Source organism: Clinocottus analis, unplaced genomic scaffold (genome assembly GCF_023055335.1).
Source record: "Clinocottus analis isolate CAN_PGR_092001 unplaced genomic scaffold, fCliAna1.0.p SCAF_7, whole genome shotgun sequence".
NCBI lineage: Eukaryota > Metazoa > Chordata > Actinopteri > Perciformes > Cottidae > Clinocottus > Clinocottus analis.
In genome coordinates, this window is record NW_027176229.1 from 21684456 (window position 1) to 21707023 (window position 22568).

General features: G+C 42.5%; 5 protein-coding genes across 8 annotated transcripts in view; 1 reads left to right on the plus strand and 4 right to left on the minus strand.

Annotated features, from left to right (window-relative positions):
- adra2b (adrenoceptor alpha 2B) overlaps positions 1-20839 on the plus strand; it is a 149143-nt gene extending 128304 nt beyond the window's left edge. Inside the window, exon 3 of the transcript XR_011080193.1 lies at positions 20779-20839. The gene's annotated coding sequence lies outside the window, so the exon portion shown is untranslated. The remainder of the gene's footprint in view (positions 1-20778) is intronic.
- LOC137779131 (E3 ubiquitin-protein ligase TRIM21-like) lies at positions 339-5666 on the minus strand. Of its 2 annotated transcripts, none has more exons than XM_068566648.1 (2): positions 5522-5666; positions 339-2058 (listed from the first exon to the last, which is right to left on the minus strand). In XM_068566648.1, the coding sequence occupies exon 2, from the start codon at positions 2054-2056 to the stop codon at positions 410-412; it is 1647 nt and encodes a 548-aa protein (XP_068422749.1). In that variant the 5' UTR covers positions 2057-2058; positions 5522-5666; the 3' UTR covers positions 339-409. The 2 variants fall into 2 exon arrangements, with proteins under 2 accessions (XP_068422749.1, XP_068422750.1); XM_068566649.1 differs by lacking the exon at positions 5522-5666 and adding an exon at positions 3361-4060.
- Positions 6285-10954, minus strand: LOC137804943 (E3 ubiquitin-protein ligase TRIM21-like). 2 transcript variants are annotated; one of them, XM_068604479.1, is made up of 2 exons: positions 10828-10954; positions 6285-8278 (listed from the first exon to the last, which is right to left on the minus strand). In XM_068604479.1, the coding sequence occupies exon 2, from the start codon at positions 8274-8276 to the stop codon at positions 6663-6665; it is 1614 nt and encodes a 537-aa protein (XP_068460580.1). In that variant the 5' UTR covers positions 8277-8278; positions 10828-10954; the 3' UTR covers positions 6285-6662. The 2 variants fall into 2 exon arrangements, with proteins under 2 accessions (XP_068460580.1, XP_068460581.1); XM_068604480.1 differs by lacking the exon at positions 10828-10954 and adding an exon at positions 10409-10600.
- LOC137779051 (E3 ubiquitin-protein ligase TRIM39-like) lies at positions 11714-17776 on the minus strand. Of its 2 annotated transcripts, none has more exons than XM_068566508.1 (2): positions 17712-17776; positions 11714-13428 (listed from the first exon to the last, which is right to left on the minus strand). In XM_068566508.1, exon 2 carries the CDS (start codon positions 13424-13426, stop codon positions 11780-11782), a length of 1647 nt encoding a protein of 548 aa, XP_068422609.1. In that variant the 5' UTR covers positions 13427-13428; positions 17712-17776; the 3' UTR covers positions 11714-11779. The 2 variants fall into 2 exon arrangements, with proteins under 2 accessions (XP_068422609.1, XP_068422610.1); XM_068566509.1 differs by lacking the exon at positions 17712-17776 and adding an exon at positions 14731-17184.
- Positions 18972-22331, minus strand: isca1 (iron-sulfur cluster assembly 1). Its single transcript, XM_068604713.1, has 4 exons — positions 21980-22331; positions 20510-20563; positions 19864-19969; positions 18972-19785 (listed from the first exon to the last, which is right to left on the minus strand). The coding sequence occupies exons 1-4, from the start codon at positions 22070-22072 to the stop codon at positions 19637-19639; spliced, it is 402 nt and encodes a 133-aa protein (XP_068460814.1). The 5' UTR covers positions 22073-22331; the 3' UTR covers positions 18972-19636.
- Positions 22332-22568: the final 237 nt, after the last annotated feature.

Consider the following 22568-nt stretch of genomic DNA (forward strand, 5'->3'; position numbering starts at 1 on the left):
AGGCTTTTTTGTTCAGTGTTTGATGCTCAAGTCAGTTCTTACTCAGGCCTCGTGTTCAACAACTAGTTTATTTTTTATTTACAATCATGTTTATAGGTTTCTTTGGTTCACCAATTTCACCAATATTCACATAACTAATCAGAGTTGGCCAAAGTGACTAATAGTTATTCAAACCTCTTTTCACACAAAAAAAACATTTGCATCTATTCTATTTATTAACTTTAATAACACATACTGTATTCTGTAAACACTATGTAAATGTAATAGGCCTACCTCTGAGTGAAGCTTTGACAAAACTATTAATATGTTTTCTGTGGGTAAACATCAGATATAAGTAATTTCATTTCAGACAGAATATGTACATTTATTCTCTTCAATGAATCAAATCATTACATTCAATAAAGAGTGATTAGTTTACTCTGACAGGAGTTATGATCAGAGGTGTAGAGTTTCTCCCACCATCATTAACACAAGGACTGAATAATGGGAAGAGTTTCTCCTTGAAGCAGCATCCAGTGAAGGAGTAGATAAGAGCTGCAGCTTCTACGTCATAGAAGGAGACCAGACCCTCCTCATAGTCCACAAACACCCCAACCTTCTGAGGCCCAGACTGCAGGGAGAGAGGAACTTGAGGGTCGTCATTAGCTGTGTACACATTTCCATTTCTCAACCATATAGACCAGTAACCCTTCTCAGGTGTCTGTGCGATGGTTCCCTTCCTTTTGCTCAACTCTCTGGTCACTCCTAATGTCCATCCAGTCTTTCCTTTAACTTGAACCTCAAAGTAAAATCTGCCTGAAGAGAAACTCTGCTTTGCTAAGACACAAACAGAAGTAGAAAATCTCTCTGGGTTGTCTGGGAGATTCTTGCTCACATCATTATCATGTACTTGTTTCCCGTCATCAGACAGGGCGAGGTTAGCATGAGCTGTTGAAGGATCAAGAGTCACTTCCACTGCAAACTTCTGGACCGTCTTCAGCTCATCTTTAACCAGCTTCTTCATCTTTTCACTGAGCGTCTCCTTCAGCTGAGACACAGCTTTCCTCACAGTCCCCTCATGTGATGCTGGAGGAACACTGACCTTTGTCCTGTCCTTGGTGGGTGGTGGGAGGTGGAGGTTTAGGGACGGGAACCTCTGGAGAAGCTGGAGGTGGTCTTCAGAGTGGTAGAGCTTCTCCACCTCAGTGCTCCCCTTCATCAGCTCAGAGATTTCCTGTTCCAGCTCTTTGATGGCGTCTTCAGCCTGATTCTTTGTGGTTCTGTGCTTCTCATCTATGGTGTTGATGAGCTCGTTGAGTTTTCTCTCAACAGACTCCTTCAGATCAGTGAAGACCTGAATACCTTCTGCTTTCTCTCTGTCTGCATCTTCCTCACTGAGCTCCACGACGCGTTTGACCTCCTGAATCTTCAGTCGTCTCTTCTGGATCATCTGCTGAATTTCAGCCTCTGTCTTCTCCAGCTCGACCTTCTTTCTTTCATATTCTTCTTTCAGAGGAACACATTTGTGCATCTTGTGGTGTAACATAGTGCAGAACATGCAGACACAACTCTGGTCGCTCTTACAGAACATCTCCAGAGGTTTATCGTGCTTCATACACAGCCTGCCTTCCAGGTTCTCCACAGCGTCGATCAGCTGATGTCTCTTCAGACCTGACATGGTCAGATGAGGCTCCAGGTGAGTCTCACAGTAGGAGGCCAGACACACCAGGCAGGACTTCAGGGCCTTCAGTTTGGTTCCAGTGCAGACGTCACAGGGAACTTCTCCTGGTTTGGACTCTTGTTGCTCTGAGCTGCTGCTGCCGACTTTCTGTTGAGTCGACTGTCTGACATGAGAAACCACCTCGGAGACCAAAGTGTTGACGAGCAGCTCGGGTCTTGAGGTGAAAACCTTTTTACACTTTGGACAAGTGTTCTCGTTGTTGGTTTTCCAGTAATCATTGATGCACTTCTTGCAGAAGTTGTGTCCACATGGTGTGCTGACTGGATCAGTGAACACATCCAGACAGACGAAGCACAGGAACTGATCTTCAGATGGCAGGTAGTTTGCAGCAGCCATATCTACACACACATTGGGGAAGAAAAAGAAAAACATTTTGTTCAAAATAAAGTTAAATTATTTGTTGCAAAAGGAAACAAGTGTGAATATTTGTACATCTTAACACTTCTCCTCTTGCAAAGCGACACAGAATAAGTCCAATGTTCATTAACCGGCCTGAGTTGAGTGGCACGGCGCCGTGCCACACGACATTGACGTTTTATAAATATTACTATCTTCGCAATAATACGTCACAGAGATATGGTTTCAAATCTGGCGGAATCAGTAGACGTTCCACTTCCTTGTCCTGTTCTCGCGTCATTGTAGGTGATTCACACAGTGAGATATGAGCATTGTACACACAGCTGTGTCATATTATACACACACAGCTTCACTGTGTCTGTATAATAGGCAGTTTAGCCTGAGCTGAGCCGAAGCTATACTGGACAGCACAGCGCAGCTTCACAGCCTGAAGGATACGATACCGGCGATAAAGAGGACAACGCCAATAAAGGGATCCTTTGGGAAAAGGGTAAGTGTATTTACTAAACTTTGCAATAGCATATTTACGTAGTAACAGGAACTGTCAGCCAGCTAGAGCTGCTGCTAACACAGAGCTAGTGATAGCAAGCTAACACGACGTAGAGGGTGTCTATGAGACTGAATAAATACAAGACTCAGTATCCATAGTCCATTAGTATTGACGGGTGAATAGTCCATCAAAGTGTTGGTGGGCCCGCCGTACGGGACAATGAAAATACCATATACACCCACTACTGTGTGGTTACACATTTTATAGCCATGTAATCAGAAAGTCTATTATTTAAGTGTGCACACTACTCATTTCTTTCTTTTAGTGCATATGTGCCACACTTCTGCCTTAACTCCAAAATACTAGCACAGTACCCCCGTATCTGTACTTATTATGTAAATAAATGTTCATATAACCCATTTCTATGTGTCAGTTATTCCCTCACCATGAACTCTTCGAAACTTACAAATAAACGTATGAACTTGTAATTGTTTTATCTATTCATACTAAAGAAGGATACATGAATGATGATCTGTTGGGGAGGTTGTGGCTGGTCCCTGAAGGCCTTCTCACACTGACAGGGCAGGTGTGCAGCTGCTGAAAGGTCGGCTGACCTAGCTGGTCCTACGTGTAAACACGTCTGGGCTGTCGGACTCTCTTAGGCCTGTCTCTCCCTGTTTCAGCATCACTCTGCTCATCTTTGGATTTCACAGCTTATCGCTTCAGTCTCTTCCACCGCGCTCTGTCTCTCTTCAGTGTGTTCCTGTTCAGAGTTCTTCTCAGGTACACTCACCCTATCACGCTTGTCTCTAGGTGTTTCACTCCTTGGACAGAACTCCTCTGCTTCTGCATTGAGGGATGGATCAGCCTCTCTCACTGCTATCCACAAGTGAGCTTCCTCGTCACTGGAACTGTCAGTGTCTGACGGGTAGGTATGGTGCTTGTCCTTGTGTGGTCTTGTTCTCAGTTTTGGTTTGTTTACACTGTTTTTTTGTTTCAGGTTAGGCTCTTGGACCTCTGTCTCTTCAACCAGGTAGGGGCATGGGAGGAGCAGGTTATAGTGTAGCACACGTTTTCTTCCTGATCCTTGCAACGGCTCAACCGTGTAGACTGGACTAACAGGGCCTCTTCTTCCTTTGACCACATGGATCATGTCTTCCCAGTAACTGCGCATTTTTCCGGTGCCGCCTCTAGGTGTCAGGTTTCTCACCAGGACATGATCGCCAGATTCAAGGGGAGAACTCCATGTGCGCTGATTGTAGTTGTTCTGCCCTCTCCTCACACTTTTCTTCATATTCTGCCTTGCGATTCTGCCACTCTCTGCTGTTGACATGGAAGGGTCTGCTGCAGGCTTGCAATGTGAGTGGTGAGATTCTGGATATCTTCACATATGTTTTTGTTACCTTCATCAACTTTCTCCATCAGGGTATCGCGTTTGTTTGTCTCGCTATGTCTGTTCTTTGTTGGTTTGGGCACAAGTTCATCATTTTCCTCTCCAATAGCAGCCACTCTAACAGTCCTTGCTTTTGTCGTACTTGACAACTTGTTCTTTCTTTCCATTTCAAGAGTGTATACAGCAGTCATTTTCTCAAGAAGGATTTCATCTGTCACTTTTGGATCCTGTAAGAATGGCTTCATGGCTGTTCGAATGGTGTCGTCATGGAGACCAGTCATTATCGTTTGGAGGAACTGGTTTTGCATTAATTCTGAACTGTACTTCAAACCAGACTTGACTCTTTCTGAAGCAATGGCAATTTGTTGTCTGAGGTCCATTGCTCTCATCAAAAACTGTTTGGGCGTTTCTGTAGGCTCCTGAACGGCGCGTGTAAGGGAGTGGTACAGCTCTGTAGCATCCTTTTCGACGTAATGTGTGTGTAGAATTTGCCCGAGAGCTTCCAATGTCAAATCCACTCGGCTTTCCAGATAACTCTTCAGTTTTGTTCCTGGAGCTACGGCTTGATACGACTTCTCCTTCATCGTATCCTTTTTTCAGTGCCCTTTGAATTTGTCTTTCTACTTTCTACTAGTGTAGGTTAGTTTATCTTTTTGATTTGGTTCTCCAATTTGTCCTATTATTTTCAAATCCCTCCTGTACAGCGGATGAACATACGATATATTCTTACTTACTACAGAGGCTTTTGATTTATTAGGCGGAGGTTCCATATCCTCGTTGGCAGGTTTACCTCTTAGTCCGTCAATGTTGTCATTTATTTGCAGTAAAAGACTCATTCCTGCATCTTCTCTTCTAAGTCACATCATCTGCTTCTATATGTTGTAAAATAAGCCTCCTCAACCTGCGAGGTAGGTCTTCATCACTCTCACTCACGGTAATGCCAAATGCTTCACATAACTCATGCAATTCCGGTGCTTTCAGCGTTAGCAATTTTGTTCTATCTCTGCGACAAGACTTTCCCATTCCGCGGACATTTCTTGCTCTTCCGACATGATAGAAAACGTTTACCTTCAAAGTTTCGAATGTAGCACTGCGGTCTTAACGTTCAGCAGGCTTGGTTAGCCGCTCATGCTAGCACTTGCCGTTAGCTTGTTGTGAGCCGTTATTCTTCCGTTGGGGTGAAAAACGATGATGACCGGGCGAAAACACCAATTTTATGTTGCACCTTTAAGCGGACAGGACTCTGTCTTCTTTCTTTTACAACATTTATTCGCCTCCGTTCATTACATCCTTCGTTTTACACTTTTTCACAACGGAAAACAATTACGGTACTTCCGGGTATTTCGCGCGTTACGACGCATTACAAAAACATCCCTTCCGTCCCAGACCCTATACTATAAAAACGTTATGACAAATAATTCTAGCGCGCAACGCTGTTAAAGTGAGTTTCTGTGTAGCGGGACTTTGGACAGACAGACATAGTTATATTGTTAATAATCCATCAGGTATGAAGTGATTAATCCTGGTGATTAAAGGTGTAAACATGATCAGATGTACTCACCGGTGTTTGGAAGAGACTCTGTTGTGTTGTCAAGGGAAACCTGATGACGTCACTTTGACTCGTCTCTGGAGTGTGACGTAGGAGCTCTCCTCTTCAGTGTAGCTCCGCCTCTTACCTGCAGCTCTGTGGGTGAACAGCTCACCTTTACCTCCTCGGACTCACACGGAGTAGTCTGCCATACTCACCAAATACTACAAATACTCTTCACATCAGAAATAATACATCAAAGTGACTCTCAGATAAACGGCCAGTTGTAACATTTAAACCCGCCGCAAATTAATTTAACAAACTAAGTCTGTTGTTTTTATGCTTCAACTGTCTCTAACATTATTTTCCACCCATGTCTCGACACATCTTGGATAGTCTTTGTGTAACTGCAATAACTCGAGCTGCCCAGCAGATGTCGCCATTTTCAGTTTCACTAGTGACACTCAACAGTTTTCTCACATTTGGAGAAATACTTGTTGACAGTGTATGTTTGCATAAACAAAATGAGTGTGATGTTGCAATGTGTGTTTGTGAAGAGGGGGCTGATAACAGGTGTATTAACATTACAGTCTATAGTTCAAGAAATACAGAACGATTATCTTATTTTAATTGCTGTAAACTCCACATCCATTGAAGCCAAAGGGAGGATGTGTCTCAAATTACCCTGAAAAAGTTAAAAATATGTATATGATATTGATTGCCCGTATCTTAACTTCTGAGTAAACCAGGCTTTTTTGTTCAGTGTTTGATGCTCAAGTCAGTTCTTACTCAGGCCTCGTGTTCAACAACTAGTTTATTTTTTATTTACAATCATGTTTATAGGTTTCTTTGGTTCATAAGTCATCTCACCAATATTCACAACACTAATCAGAGTTGGCCAAAGTGACTAATAGTTATTCAAACCACTTTTCACACCAAAAAAAACATTTGCATCTATTCTATTTCTTAACTTTAATAACACAATAACTCATACTGTATTCTGTAAACACTCTGTAAATGTAATAGGCCTCACTCTTGATGAAGCTTTATGACAAAACTATTAATCAATATGTTTTCTGTGGGTGAACATCAGATATAATTAATTTAATTTCAGACAGAATATGTACATTTATTCTCTTCAATGAATCAAATCATTACATTCATTAAAGAGTGATTAGTTTACTCTCACAGGAGTTATGATCAGAGGTGTTGAGTTTCTACCACCATCATTAAGACAAGGACTGAAGTATGGGAAGAGTTTCTTCTGGAAGCAGCAGCCAGTAAAGGAGTAGATAAGAGCTGCAGCTTCTACGTCATAGAAGGAGACCAGACGCTCCTCATAGTCCACAAACACCCCAACCTTCTGAGGCCCAGACTGCAGGAAGAGAACAACTTGAGGGTCTTCAGCAGCTGTGTACACGTTTCCATTTCTTAAACATATAGTCCAGTAACCCTCCTGAGGGCTATATGTGGTTGTTCCCTCCCTTTTGCTCATCTCTCTGGTCACTCCTAAATCCCATTTAGTCTTTCCTTTAACTTGAACCTCAAAGTAAAATCTGCCTGAAGAGAAACTCTGCTTTGCTAAGACATTAACTAAAGTAGAAAATCTCTCTGGGTTGTCTGAGAGATTCTTCTTCACATCACAATGTCGTACTTGTTTCCCGTCATCAGACAGGACGAGGTGAGGATGAGCTGTATCAGGATCAAGAGTCACTTCCACTGCAAACTTCTGGACCGTCTTTAGCTCATCTTGAACCAGCTTCTTCATCTTTTCACTGAGCGTCACCTTCAGCTGAGACACAGCTCTCCTCACAGTCCCCTCATGTGATGCTGGAGGAACACTGACCTTTGTCCAGTCCTTGGTGGGTTGTGGAAGGTGGATGTTGAGGGACTGGAAGCTCTGGAGAAGCTGGAGGTGGTCTTCAGAGAGGTATACCTTCTCCACCTCAGTGCTCCCCTTCATCAGCTCAGAGATTTCCTGTTCCAGCTCTTTGATGGAGTCTTCAGCCTGTTTCTTTGTGGTTCTCTGGTTGTCTTCTATGGTGTTGATGAGCTCCTTCAGTTTTCTCTCAACAGACTCCTTCAGATGAGTGAAGACCTGAATACCTTCTGCTTTCTCTCTGTTTGCATCTTCCTCACTGAGCTCCACTACGCGTTTGACCTCCTGAATCTTCAGTCGTCTCTTCTGGATCATCTGCTGAATTTCAGCCTCTGTCTTCTCCAGCTCGACCTTCTTTCTTTCATATTCTTCTTTCAGAGGAACACATTTGTGCATCTTGTGGTCTAACATAGTGCAGAGCATGCAGACACACGTCTGGTCGCTCTTACAGAACAGCTCCAGAGGTTTATCGTGCTTCATACACAGCCTGCCTTCCAGGTTCTCTACAGGGTCGATCAGCTGATGTCTCTTCAGACCTGACATGGTCAGATGAGGCACCAGGTGAGTCTCACAGTAGGAGACCAGACACACCAGGCAGGACTTCATGGCCTTCAGTTTGGTTCCAGTGCAGACGTCACAGGGAACTTCTCTTGGTGCTTTCTGTTGAGGCGACTGTCTGACATGAGAAACCACCTCAGAGACCAAAGTGTTGACAAGCAGCTCGGGTCTTGAGGTGAAAACCTTTTTACACTTTGGACAAGTGTTCTGGTCGTTGGTGTTCCAGTAATCATTGATGCACTTCTTGCAGAAGTTGTGTCCACATGGTGTGCTGACTGGATCAGTGAACACATCCAGACAGACGAAGCACAGGAACTGATCTTCAGATGGCAGATAGTTTGCCGCAGCCATATCTACACACACACATTAGGGAAGAAAAGAAAAACATTTTATTTAAAATTAAATTAAATTATTTGTTTCAAAAGGAAACAAGTGTGAATATTTGTACATCTTAACACTTCTGTTGCAAAGCGACACAGAATAAGTCCAATGTTCATTAACCGGCCTGAGTTGAGTGGCACGGCGCCGTGCCACACGACATTGCTAACACAGAGGTAATGATAGCAAGCTAACACAACGTAGAGGGTGTCTATGAGACTGAACAGTGCATAATAAAATATTGTCACGATCCCCGTTAACTTTCTTGATTTGAACTTAGTACGCATAGTAGTGTTCGATCTCTGTTATGGGTTTGAAAGACTGAAAATATCTGTGCATTCTCGCATGACCTCTTCAATGGGCTTTGGTCTGCGTGACTAGAAGTCTGCATTTGTTTTTGCTGTTCCAGGCCTGTATTTCACTGTGAACCTATAATCCTCCAAATGTGCCACCCAGCGGTGTCCAGTTATGTTGAGTTTTGCTGACTTGGTGACATATGTCAGTGGATTATTGTCACTGTATACAGTGAAGTAAGGTGCATGAAACAGATAGTCACGAAAGCGCTCTGTTATGGCCCATTTCAGCGCCAGGAATTCTAATTTGCCAGAATGTAACCTGTAGTTCCGTTCAGCTGCTGTCAATGTCCTTGAGCCATATGCTATCACTCTGAGAGTGCTGTCTTGTCGCTGGTACAAAACTGCACCTCGGCCCTCTTCTGAGGCATCAACATGAAGCACAAAGGGTTTCCCTAAGTCGGGATATGCCATCACTGGTGGGTTTGTCAGCTGTTCTGCAATTCTGTTCACTATCTCTTTGTGGAGCGCAGTCCACTGAACTGGATGAGAAGTTGACAACTGAGCAGATTTATGGCTAACACCGTTTTTCCTTTGGTTTTGCCTCACATCAGATTTGGGCTTCGCTAATAGTTCATAGAGAGGCTTGGCTGTCCTAGAGAAATCTGGTATGTAGGATCTGTAATAACTGATAAATCCCATCAGTTTTCTCACCTCTCGCATAGTGGTTGGTGTCTCATGCTTCAGTGCTTGAACTGCTTCCACTTCTTTGGGATTCATTTTATATCCTTCTGCGGAGACTACTCGACCCACATAACAGACCTCACGTTTGAAAAAGTCACATTTCTTTGGCCTCAGCTTTGTGCCACACTCTCTCTCTCTGTCGTTTGAGCACTTGTCTCACATTTTCAATGTGTTTCTCGAAGCTGGAGCTAAAGACGAGGACATCGCCTAAATATGGGACACATACTTCATCTCGGACGTCTCCCAGACATCCGAGATGTAACGCTGAAACGAAGCAGGCGAGTTAGTAAGCCCAAAAGGGATCCTTACCCATTCATACAGTCCCCGTGGTGTTATGAATGCGGTGCAGCGTCTGCTTTTCTCTTTTACAAAGCCCTGGCGATAAGCCTTCCCTTGGTCTAACACGGTGAACCAGGAGTTACCTCCTAGGTTCTCCAGAATCTCCTGTATCCTTGGAATTGGATGACGGTCGGGCAGTGTTTTCCCGTTCAGTAGCCTGTAGTGTATGCATCATCATATCCTTTTTTCAGTGCCCTTTGAATTTGTCTTTCCAAACTAGTGTAGCTTAGTTTATCTTTTTGATTTGGTTCTCCAATTTGTCCTATTATTTTCAAATCGCTCCTGTACAGCGGATGAACATACGATATATTCTTACTTACTACAGAGGCTTTTGATTTATTAGGCGGAGGTTCCATATCCTCGTTGGCAGGTTTACCTCTTAGTCCGTCAATGTTGTCATTTATTTGCAGTAAAAGACTCATTCCTGCATCTTCTCTTCTAAGTCACATCATCTGCTTCTATATGTTGTAAAATAAGCCTCCTCAACCTGCGAGGTAGGTCTTCATCACTCTCACTCACGGTAATGCCAAATGCTTCACATAACTCATGCAATTCCGGTGCTTTCAGTGTTAGCAATTTTTCTTCTATCTCTGCGACAAGACTTTCCCATTCCGCGGACATTTCTTGCTCTTCCGACATGATAGAAAACGTTTACCTTTACAGTTTCGAATGTAGCACTGCGGTCTTAACGTTCAGCAGGCTTGGTTAGCCGCTCATGCTAGCACTTGCCGTTAGCTTGTTGTGAGCCGTTATTCTTCCGTTGGGGTGAAAAACGATGATGACCGGGCGAAAACACCAATTTTATGTTGCATCTTTAAGCGGACAGGACTCTGTCTTCTTTCTTTTACAACATTTATTCGCCTCCGTTCATTACATCCTTCGTTTTACACTTTTTCACAACGGAAAACAATTACGGTACTTCCGGGTATTTCGCGCGTTACGACGCATTACAAAAACATCCCTTCCGTCCCAGACCCTATACTATAAAAACGTTATGACAAATAATTATAGGGCGCAACACTGTTAAAGTGAGTTTCTGTGTAGCGGGACTTTGGACAGACAGACATAGTTATATTGTTAATAATCCATCAGGTATGAAGTGATTAATCCTGGTGATTAAAGGTGTAAACATGATCAGATGTACTCACCGGTGTTTGGAAGAGACTCTGTTGTGTTGTCAAGGGAAACCTGATGACGTCACTTTGACTCGTCTTTAAGAGAAAAGCAGAGACTTGTCTCGCCTGCAGTGTTTCTGCCTCTCCGACGAACTTAACTTTCGTCTCTGGAGTGTGACGTAGGAGCTCTCCTCTCCAGTGTAGCTCCGCCTCTTACCTGCAGCTCTGTGGGTGAACAGCTCACCTTTACCTCCTCGGACTCTTGCCATACTCACCAAATACTACAAATACTCTTCACATCAGAAATAATACATCAAAGTGACTCTCAGATAAAACAAAATGAGTGTGATGTTGCAATGTGTGTTTGTGAAGAGGGGGGCTGGTAACAGGTACAATACAGTCTATAGTCCAAGAAATACAGAACGATTATCTTATTTTAATTGCTGTAAACTCCACATCCATTGAAGCCAAAGGGAGGATGTGTCTCAAATTACCCTGAAAAAGTGAGAAAAATATGTATATGATATTGATTGCCCGTATCTTAACTTCTGAGTAAACCAGGCATTTGTGTTCAGTGTTTGATGCTCAAGTCAGTTCTTACTCAGGCCTCGTGTTTAACAACCAGTTTATTTTTTATTTACAATCATTTTTATAGGTTTCTTTGGTTCATAAGTCATTTCACCAATATTCACACAACTAATCAAAGTTGGCCAAAGTGACGAATAGTTATTCAAACCACTTTTCACACCCAAAAAACATTTGCATCTATTCTATTTCTTAACTTTAATAACACAATAACTCATACTGTATTCTGTAAACACTATATAAATGTAATAGGCCTCACTCTTCATGAAGCTTTATGACAAAACTATTAATCAATATGTTTTCTGTGGGTGAACATCAGATATAATTAATTCAATTTCAGACAGAATATGTACATTTATTCTCTTCAATGAATCAAATCATTACATTCAATAAAGAGTGATTAGTTTACTCTGACAGGAGTTATGATCAGAGGTGTAGAGTTTCTACCACCATCACGAAGACAAGGACTGAATAATGGGAAGAGTTTCTCCTTGAAGGAGCATCCAGTGAAGGAGTAGATAAGAGCTGCAGCTTCTACGTCATAGAAGGAGACCAGACCCTCCTCATAGTCCACAAACACCCCAACCTTCTGAGGCCCAGACTGCAGGGAGAGAGGAACTTGAGGGTCGTCATTAGCTGTGTACACATTTCCATTTCTCAACCATATAGACCAGTAACCCTTCTGAGGGCTCTGTGTGATGGTTCCCTTCCTTTTGCTCAACTCTCTGGTCACTCCTAATGTCCATTCAGTCTTTCCTTTAACTTGAACCTCAAAGTAAAATCTGCCTGAAGAGAAACTCTGCTTTGCTAAGACACAAACAGAAGTAGAAAATCTCTCTGGGTTGTCTGGGAGATTCTTGCTCACATCACTATCATGTACTTGTTTCCCGTCATCAGACAGGGCGAGGTCAGGATGAGCTGTATCAGGATCAAGAGTCACTTCCACTGCAAACTTCTGGACCGTCTTCAGCTCATCTTCAACCAGCTTCTTCATCTTTTGAATGAGCGTCTCCTCCAGCTGAGACACAGCTTTCCTCACAGTCCCCTCATGTGATGCTGGAGGAACACTGACCTTTGTCCAGTCCTTGGTGGGTGGTGGAAGGTGGAGGTTTAGGGACTGGAACCTCTGGAGAAGCTGGAGGTGGTCTTCAGAGAGGTATACCTTCTCCACCTCAGTGCTCCCCTTCATCAGCTCAGAGATTTCCTGTTCCAGCTCTTTGATGGAGTCGTCAGCCTGTTTCCTTGTGGTTCTTTGGTTCTCATCTATGGTGTTGATGAGCTCGTTGAGTTTTCTCTCAACAGACTCCTTCAGATCAGTGAAGACCTGAATACCTTCTGCTTTCTCTCTGTCTGCATCTTCCTCACTGAGCTCCACTGCGCGTTTGACCTCCTGAATCTTCAGTTGTTTCTTCTGGATCATCTGCTGAATTTCAGCCTCTGTCTTTTCCAGCTCGACCTTCTTTCTTTCATATTCTTCTTTCAGAGGAACATATTTGTGCATCTTGTGGTCTAACATAGTGCAGAGCATGCAGACAAACCTCTGGTCGCTCTTACAGAACATCTCCAGAGGTTTATCGTGCTTCATACACAGCCTGCCTACCAGGTTCTCCACAGGGTCGATCAGCTGATGTCTCTTCAGGCCTGATCTCGTCAGATGAGGCTCCAGGTGAGTCTCGCAGTAGGAGTCCAGACACGCCAGGCAGGACTTCAGGGCCTTCAGTTTGGTTCCAGTGCAGACGTCACAGGGAACTTCTCCTGGTTTGGACTCTTGTTGCTCTGAGCTGCTGCTGCCGACTTTCTGTTGAGTCGACTGTCTGACATGAGAAACCACCTCGGAGACCAAAGTGTTGACAAGCAGCTCGGGTCTTGAGGTGATAACTTTTTTACACTTTGGACAAGTGTTCTCGTCGTTGATGTTCCAGTAATCATTGATGCACTTCTTGCAGAAGTTGTGTCCACATGGTGTGCTGACTGGATCAGTGAACACATCCAGACAGACGAAGCACAGGAACTGATCTTCAGATGGCAGGTAGTTTGCAGCAGCCATATCTACACACACATTGGGGAAGAAAAAGAAAAACATTTTACTCAAAATAAAGTTAAATTATTTGTTGCAAAAGGAAACAAGTGTGAATATTTGTACATCTTAACACTTCTCCTCTTGCAAAGCGACACAGAATAAGTCCAATGTTCATTAACCGGCCTGAGTTGAGTGGCACGGCGCCGTGCCACACGACATTGACGTTTTATAAATATTACTATCTTCGCAATAATACGTCACAGAGATATGGTTTCAAATCTGGCGGAATCAGTAGACGTTCCACTTCCTTGTCCTGTTCTCGCGTCATTGTAGGTGATTCACACAGTGAGATATGAGCATTGTACACACGGCTGTGTCATATTATACACACACAGCTTCACTGTGTGTGTATAATAGGCAGTTTAGCCTGAGCCGAGCCGAAGCTATACTGGACAGCACAGCGCAGCTTCACAGCCTGAAGGATACGATACCGGCGATAAAGAGGACAACGCCAATAAAGGGATCCTTTGGGAAAAGGGTAAGTGTATTTACTGAACTTTGCAATAGCATATTTACGTAGTAACAGGAACTGTAAGCCAGCTAGAGCTGCTGCTAACACAGAGCTAGTGATAGCAAGCTAACACGACGTAGAGGGTGTCTATGAGACTGAATAAATACAAGACTCAGTATCCATAGTCCATTAGTATTGACGGGTGAATAGTCCATCAAAGTGTTGGTGGGCCCGCCGTACGGGACAATGAAAATACCATATACACCCACTACTGTGTGGTTACACATTTTATAGCCATGTAATCAGAAAGTCTATTATTTAAGTGTGCACACTACTCATTTCTTTCTTTTAGTGCATATGTGCCACACTTCTGCCTTAACTCCAAAATACTAGCACAGTACCCCCGTATCTGTACTTATTATGTAAATAAATGTTCATATAACCCATTTCTATGTGTCAGTTATTCCCTCACTATGAACTCTTCGAAACTTACAAATAAACGTATGAACTTGTAATTGTTTTATCTATTCATACTAAAGAAGGATACATGAATGATGATCTGTTGGGGAGGTTGTGGCTGGTCCCTGAAGGCCTTCTCACACTGACAGGGCAGGTGTGCAGCTGCTGAAAGGTCGGCTGACCTAGCTGGTCCTACGTGTAAACACGTCTGGGCTGTCGGACTCTCTTAGGCCTGTCTCTCCCTGTTTCAGCATCACTCTGCTCATCTTTGGATTTCACAGCTTATCGCTTCAGTCTCTTCCACCGCGCTCTGTCTCTCTTCAGTGTGTTCCTGTTCAGAGTTCTTCTCAGGTACACTCACCCTATCACGCTTGTCTCTAGGTGTTTCACTCCTTGGACAGAACTCCTCTGCTTCTGCATTGAGGGAAGGATCAGCCTCTCTCACTGCTATCCACAAGTGAGCTTCCTCGTCACTGGAACTGTCAGTGTCTGACGGGTAGGTATGGTGCTTGTCCTTGTGTCGTCTTGTTCTCAGTTTTGTTTTGTTTCCACTGTTTTTTTGTTTCAGGTTAGGCTCTTGAGCCTCTGTCTCTTCAACCAGGTCGGGGCATGGAAGGAGCAGGTTACGGTGTAGCACACGTAGGTTTGCAAAGGGGAAGGAAGTTTCCGGTAAATTTCCGGAAACTTTCCATGGGAATTTTGGCTCGGGAATTTTGAAAAAAAAAATGTGCCTACGTTTTTTTGCAAAAGCATGTAACGGAACTTAAATGTCGTTGAGGACAAGACTATTTACGCCTCGCTCAGCTGGACCCTGAATGCAGCTGGTTGGAATCATCGTCTCCCAGAAACATAAACGTAAACATAAAACATTCTGTTGTTTTTGAACGTTTTTGTCATCTGTGTTGCCTCTGAATGTTTCAGCCCGATGCCTGGCAAGTGTGAGAGCGCCGAGTTGCGTAGAGGCCAAGAGCAGTATTGCAGACATAGATTTTAATTATAGCTGCAACATACTGAAAAAAATAACTGAACTAGTTCATTTTTTGGAGCTGTGAACTTAGTTAAAAAATTGTCATTATGAACTATGAACTGAACTAGTTCATGTAGCTCCAGGAAGAAAGCATTTAGACCTGATAAGATTCAGGGAAAAACACTAAAGAAAGAAATTTGTGTTGGGGGGTGGTGATGAAACGGAATACACCTTTTTTTATTCAACGTTCATGTTTTCGTTGTTCGATGAAAGAATAAACCTCTACAAATAAAATGTCAAAAAGGTCAAAAATTTAATTTTTAAAAGTTGTATTATCAATGTTTGCATGCATGTCTGCTTATGACAAGGTAAATGCAGTTAAACTACCCCAAAATTTCCAGTTTATTCCTGTTAATTCCCGTTAATTCCCGTTTATTCCCGTGGAAAGTTTCCAACTTTGAATATTCCCGGAATTTTGCAACCCTAAGCACACGTTTTCTTCCTGATCCTTGCAACGGCTTAACCATGTAGACTGGACTAACAGGGCCTCTTCTTCCTTTGACCACATGGATCATGTCTTCCCAGTAACTGCGCATTTTTCCGGTGCCGCCTATAGGTGTCAGGTTTCTCACCAGGACATGATCGCCAGGTTCAAGGGGAGAACTCCATGTGCGCTGATTGTAGTTGTTCTGCCCTCTCCTCACACTTTTCTTCATATTCTGCCTTGCGATTCTGCCACTCTCTGCTGTTGACATGGAAGGGTCTGCTGCAGGCTTGCAATGTGAGTGGTGAGATTCTGGATATCTTCACATATGTTTTTGTTACCTTCATCAACTTTCTCCATCAGGGTATCGCGTTTGTTTGTCTCGCTATGTCTGTTCTTTGTTGGTTTGGGCACAAGTTCATCATTTTCCTCTCCAATAGCAGCCACTCTAATAGTCCTTGCTTTTGTCGTACTTGACAACTTGTTCTTTCTTTCCATTTCAAGAGTGTATACAGCAGTCATTTTCTCAAGAAGGATTTCATCTGTCACTTTTGGATCCTGTAAGAATGGCTTCATGGCTGTTCGAATGGTGTCGTCATGGAGACCAGTCATTATCGTTTGGAGGAACTGGTTTTGCATTAATTCTGAACTGTACTTCAAACCAGACTTGACTCTTTCTGAAGCAATGGCAATTTGTTGTCTGAGGTCCATTGCTCTCATCAAAAACTGTTTGGGCGTTTGTGTAGGCTCCTGAACGGCGCGTGTAAGGGAGTGGTACAGCTCTGTAGCATCCTTTTCGACGTAATGTGTGTGTAGAATTTGCCCGAGAGCTTCCAATGTCAAATCCACTCGGCTTTCCAGATAACTCTTCAGTTTTGTTCCTGGAGCTACGGCTTGATACGACTTCTCCTTCATCGTATCCTTTTTTCAGTGCCCTTTGAATTTGTCTTTCTACTTTCTACTAGTGTAGGTTAGTTTATCTTTTTGATTTGGTTCTCCAATTTGTCCTATTATTTTCAAATCCCTCTTGTACAGCGGATGAACATACGATATATTCTTACTTACTACAGAGGCTTTTGATTTATTAGGCGGAGGTTCCATATCCTCGTTGGCAGGTTTACCTCTTAGTCCGTCAATGTTGTCATTTATTTGCAGTAAAAGACTCATTCCTGCATCTTCTCTTCTAAGTCACATCATCTGCTTCTATATGTTGTAAAATAAGCCTCCTCAACCTGCGAGGTAGGTCTTCATCACTCTCACTCACGGTAATGCCAAATGCTTCACATAACTCATGCAATTCCGGTGCTTTCAGTGTTAGCAATTTTCTTCTATCTCTGCGACAAGACTTTCCCATTCCGCGGACATTTCTTGCTCTTCCGACATGATAGAAAACGTTTACCTTCAAAGTTTCGAATGTAGCACTCCGGTCTTAACGTTCAGCAGGCTTGGTTAGCCGCTCATGCTAGCACTTGCCGTTAGCTTGTTGTGAGCCGTTATTCTTCCGTTGGGGTGAAAAACGATGATGACCGGGCGAAAACACCAATTTTATGTTGCATCCTTAAGCGGACAGGACTCTGTCTTCTTTCTTTTACAACATTTATTCGCCTCCGTTCATTACATCCTTCGTTTTACACTTTTTCACAACGGAAAACAATTACGGTACTTCCGGGTATTTCGCGCGTTACGGCGCATTACAAAAACATCCCTTCCGTCCCAGACCCTATACTATAAAACGTTATGACAAATAATTCTAGGGCGCAACGCTGTTAAAGTGAGTTTCTGTGTAGCGGGACTTTGGACAGACAGACATAGTTATATTGTTAATAATCCATCAGGTATGAAGTGATTAATCCTGGTGATTAAAGGTGTAAACATGATCAGATGTACTCACCGGTGTTTGGAAGAGACTCTGTTGTGTTGTCAAGGGAAACCTGATGACGTCACTTTGACTCGTCTCTGGAGTGTGACGTAGGAGCTCTCCTCTCCAATGTAGCTCCGCCTCTTACCTGCAGCTCTGTGGGTGAACAGCTCACCTTTACCTCCTCGGACTCTCACGGAGTAGTCTGCCATACTCACCAAATACTACAAATACTCTTCACATCAGAAATAATACATCAAAGTGACTCTCAGATAAACCGCCAGTTGTAACATTTAAACCCGCCGCAAATTAATTTAACAAACTAAGTCTGTTGTTTTTATGCTTCAACTGTCTCTAACATTATTTTCCACCCATGTCTACACATCTTGGATAGTCTTTGTCTAACTGCAATAACTCGAGCTGCCCAGCAGATGTCGCCATTTTCAGTTTCACTAGTGACACTCAACAGTTTTCTCTCATTTGGAGAAATACTTGACAGTGTATGTTTGCATAAACAAAATGAGTGTGATGTTGCAATGTTGTGTGTTTGTGAAGAGGGGGCTGATAACAGGTACAATACAGTCTATAGTCCAAGAAATACAGAACGATTATCTTATTTTAATTGCTGTAAACTCCACATCCATTGAAGCCAAAGGGAGGATGTGTTTCAAATTACCCTTAAAAAGTTAGAAAAATAAATATAATATTGATTGCCATATATATATATATATATATATATATATATATATATATATATATATTTTATATATTTATATATTTCATATATTTATATATATATATATTTCATATATTTATATATATATTTATATATATATATATTTCATATATTTATATATATATTTATATATATATTTCATATATTTATATATATTGTCACAGATATATAGATTATATATCTACCATGTGTATCTGTATATCTACGCACATACATTATTAACCATTTATATGGTATACAAGCAATTTATAATACAGTTTATCCTGAAGGTCAACAACTTAAAGATGATTTGTGTGGCATTTCAACAACAAGGCGACTCAAAGTGCTTCACTAGAAACCATTAAAAAGCATCAAAACATAATGCAGAAGATTATACAGGATTTAAAAAAGTTTAAAAAAAAACCTAATCTGCCAAAATCTACTTTAAAATTACAGCTATTATTTCAAAATGTGTGTATTTTAGAATGATACTTTAATGTAAAAGATGGGGTTAATGGTTTTGCGATCATCCTGAGTCTCTCAGTCAGGCTGTTGCACAATAAAAACAGCGTCAACAGTTGTAATTTTTACTGGATTTAGCCATTTATTATTTCATATGTACACATATTGCACAATATAAACACAACAGCTTTAATCAAGCTAAAGAGAAAAACATGAACCTCATGTCTTCTTCTATGAGGGATGCATGTTATTTTTGTGCGCTTGCGTGGTTCAAGGGAGATATACATTCTTTATATTTACACACAGAGATAAATATACACTTTACAAATGAATAAAGCGCTGTCAAGACACTCGTCCACCATTGGGTTCACGGCAAAAACTCTGTCTGGCAGAGCGCCGCCACGGAGTGGAGGTTTGGCCTACGGGCTTTTTAGAGGATGGATTCAAGCTTCACTAACTTAAAAGTAGACTTTTCTGAACATATTGTGCGTATATCGTGTGGTTTAACAACAAAAAGACTGGCTGCAAAACAAAAACATCTCGCTTTTGAAGTAGTCTGAAGTGATTTTGACGTCAACTTCAGAGGATTTTGAGTTTTTCATGACACAGATTGATTTAAAACATTTCCTCTATGTTTATGTAGCCACACACTCAGGTCATGTGTGTTTGTGTGGCAAGTGGTCTGCAGCTAGAGCCCGACTTCCACGTCATCTTTCAGTCTCTCGGTCTTCGTGGAGGGGGACGACGCGGGTTTCGGGAACATTGGGACGTCGGGAGGGAGTCAGATGTTGAAGCTCTCGCCGCAGCCGCACGTGCCCTTGATGTTGGGATTGTTGAAGACGAACTCGCTGGACAGTTTGGACTCCACGAAGTCCATCTCGGTTCCCAGCAGGGTCAGCTGGGCCTTCTTCTCTATGAACACCCTCACGCCTGCAAGAAGAGTCACAGCGGAGACGTTACCACACCGCACGCCATCACGACGCTGGACGTGAAAAGCACCAGACTCACCGTCCTGCAGCACCTCCTCGTCAGAGTTCCCCTTCTCCTTAGTGTAGTCCAGTGTGTAAGTCATCCCGTTACAGCCGCGCGTCCTCACCCCGACCTTCAAACCGATCTACGGAGAGCCACAAGGATGTTACCGTTTGGTGTCATCGACCCCTGTTTAGGTTTTTTTTCGGGCCCAACTCTGCTGGAGAGTTTTCAAGTGCCAGTCGTAAAGAAGACGACTCATAAAGCACGCCTCGTACACATCGTGATCAATGGATTTCAATGACTTTAAATCAAATTTCCACAAGTTTAAACCAAATTTCAATGACTTTAAATCAAATTTCCATGACCAAACATGTAGTGAAATCTGTGTGTAAACATGAAAAAGTGATAGAATGAATGAACATCGTGAACACATGAATATAACCATATTTACAGCACTTTTACTACACTTTAGGGATTTTTTTCAATGACTTTTCCAGACCTGAAAATAATCATTTTACAATTCTATGACTTTTCCAGGTTTTCTATGACCTTAGTAAGAAACCTGTTTATGGGTTTGAATGTGGGTTTAAGGGAGTGGGTGGCGTTCAGCGGCTGCACACAAGAATGTGGATTGACGGACTTGCTAAGTTACAGAAAATTGTTTGAACCGTCGGCGACTCACGTATTCTGGCTTGTTCTGCAGCAAAAACCTGATCTTGGTCACAGCTGCTGGGGTCTAGAAGAAAAGACAACAGCAGGTTGCAGAAGGTTAGCAAAGTTTACCGGGTTCAAATAGAAGCAGAGTGTGTGTGTGTGTGTGTTTTGTTGTTGCAGAAAATCACACTTGGCAAAAAGCAGGAGAATAATAGAGAAACACATCGTGGTGCTGGTTTATGTTTCTTCAGTGGTTTGATACTGTGAGACGGGCCACATGGTGCTAATCCCTTAAAGCCGTGTGTGTGTGTGTGTGTGTGTGTGTGTGTGTGTGTGTGTGTGTGTGTGTGTGTGTGTGTGTGTGTGTGTGTAGCTGCATGTGCCAAATACTAAAAAATGAGACGTTTACTGACTAAACTGTCAAAACAAGTGTCACGGCAATGTCTAATATATAGTAACGTGAAGGAGTTTTTTGCTCTGGATATATTAAGTTCTAATTTATTCTAATCTAAATTCACACAAGGGTAGGACGGCTTCTCACAAATTGTGCTGCATCATCTCACTCCTTAACATTTAGGCGCACGTCCTTTATCAGCTCGGACCACTGAGGGCTGGAAGGTTATCTTGCAGCGGCAGCATCGCCCATCATAACGAACTGGGACCCTCACCAGCATTGAGCGCCTATTGTATTTACACCGGTGCTACGTCGAGTACTTTCCCTTCTCATCGCAAATAGATGACTAAATGAAGCGGGAGCACACAGACAAGCGATCCTGCTTTGTGCCCATCACATAGAATAACTAGTGTTAGAATGTTGTGAATTTCATCTCGAATAATACAAAATTTATATATATATATATATATATATATATATATATATATATATATATATATATAAAAATGGATTTATACAAATAGCCACAAATAAATAAATAGCCACAAATAAATAAATAAGCCACAAATAAATAACTGGTAAAGAAAAGAAGTGAGCGAGGAGTTTAACTATGTTTGTTTTTAAAAGGGACACACACACACACACACACACACACACACACACGGCTAACGTTGGGCTGGTGGTCGTCCGTCCGTATTGTGGTAAAGTGTGTATGCAATAGACAATTAGTGTCGGTTACAGAACAGGAACAGCGGATCTCACGTTACGAAACAGCTTAGCTTAGTAAATGGAGCACCGTTAGCATCTAACGTTAGCTAAAAAGCTAGGTGATTAGTATACGTACCGAAGCTAACATGAGCTCCTCGACAAATTACAAAAGTGCATTGTAATATCACGAGAAACGTCAGTAAAAGTAGGACCACGGTTGTACCATTTGTGTGTGTGTGGGACGTTCAAGTCACTAACGGTTAGCTAGCTAAGCTAACGCAGGCTCACGTAGCTTAAAAGCAACAAAGCGGCCGTTGGTAGGTTAGCGCCACACGTTGTGTGTTTAGCTTGTGTGAGCAGACCGGTGCTGTGTTGTATCCACAGTGTGTGACTTACCAGAGTCAGTGCGGCTCTCGTGGGTAATAACTTTCTTTTGCTGACCGCTCGGACGGTCGCCCGCACCACGGAGGCAGACATATTGCTTGTCATAATCACAACATTGAATTGCACATGCGCTTCAATGTAGTCGGCAACCGCCCCAATTAAGCGGCTCGGTCGTTGATTGGCTAATATTCTGACGGAGGTGCCCGTCCGCCAATGGGCTCACGGATGAGACGACGAAAACACACACACAGGCGTTTGTTACGTAACCAGCCGTTTACGCTTCTAAAATACTCGCGTAATTCGTTTATTTCAAGCTTCTTCACTAATGTGTTACTTCCAAAAACACGTCTCAACCTAAAAGTGACACTTACTAGGTTTTTTTTCCAGCACTTTGTGAAAGTTCAAAACAGAACATTCGAGCTCGCACGTGCAAGTCTCTGTGGCGTACAGTAAATAACACGTGACCAGAATGACGTTCCTGTATGACCCTATCGTCATTTGAGAGTCACGTGACTGCGCAGTCAAGCCAGTTCCTTAAATACTATCATATTGTATAGGAGTTGTTTCGTGAATTGCAAAAAACACTTCAATCACTCCAACA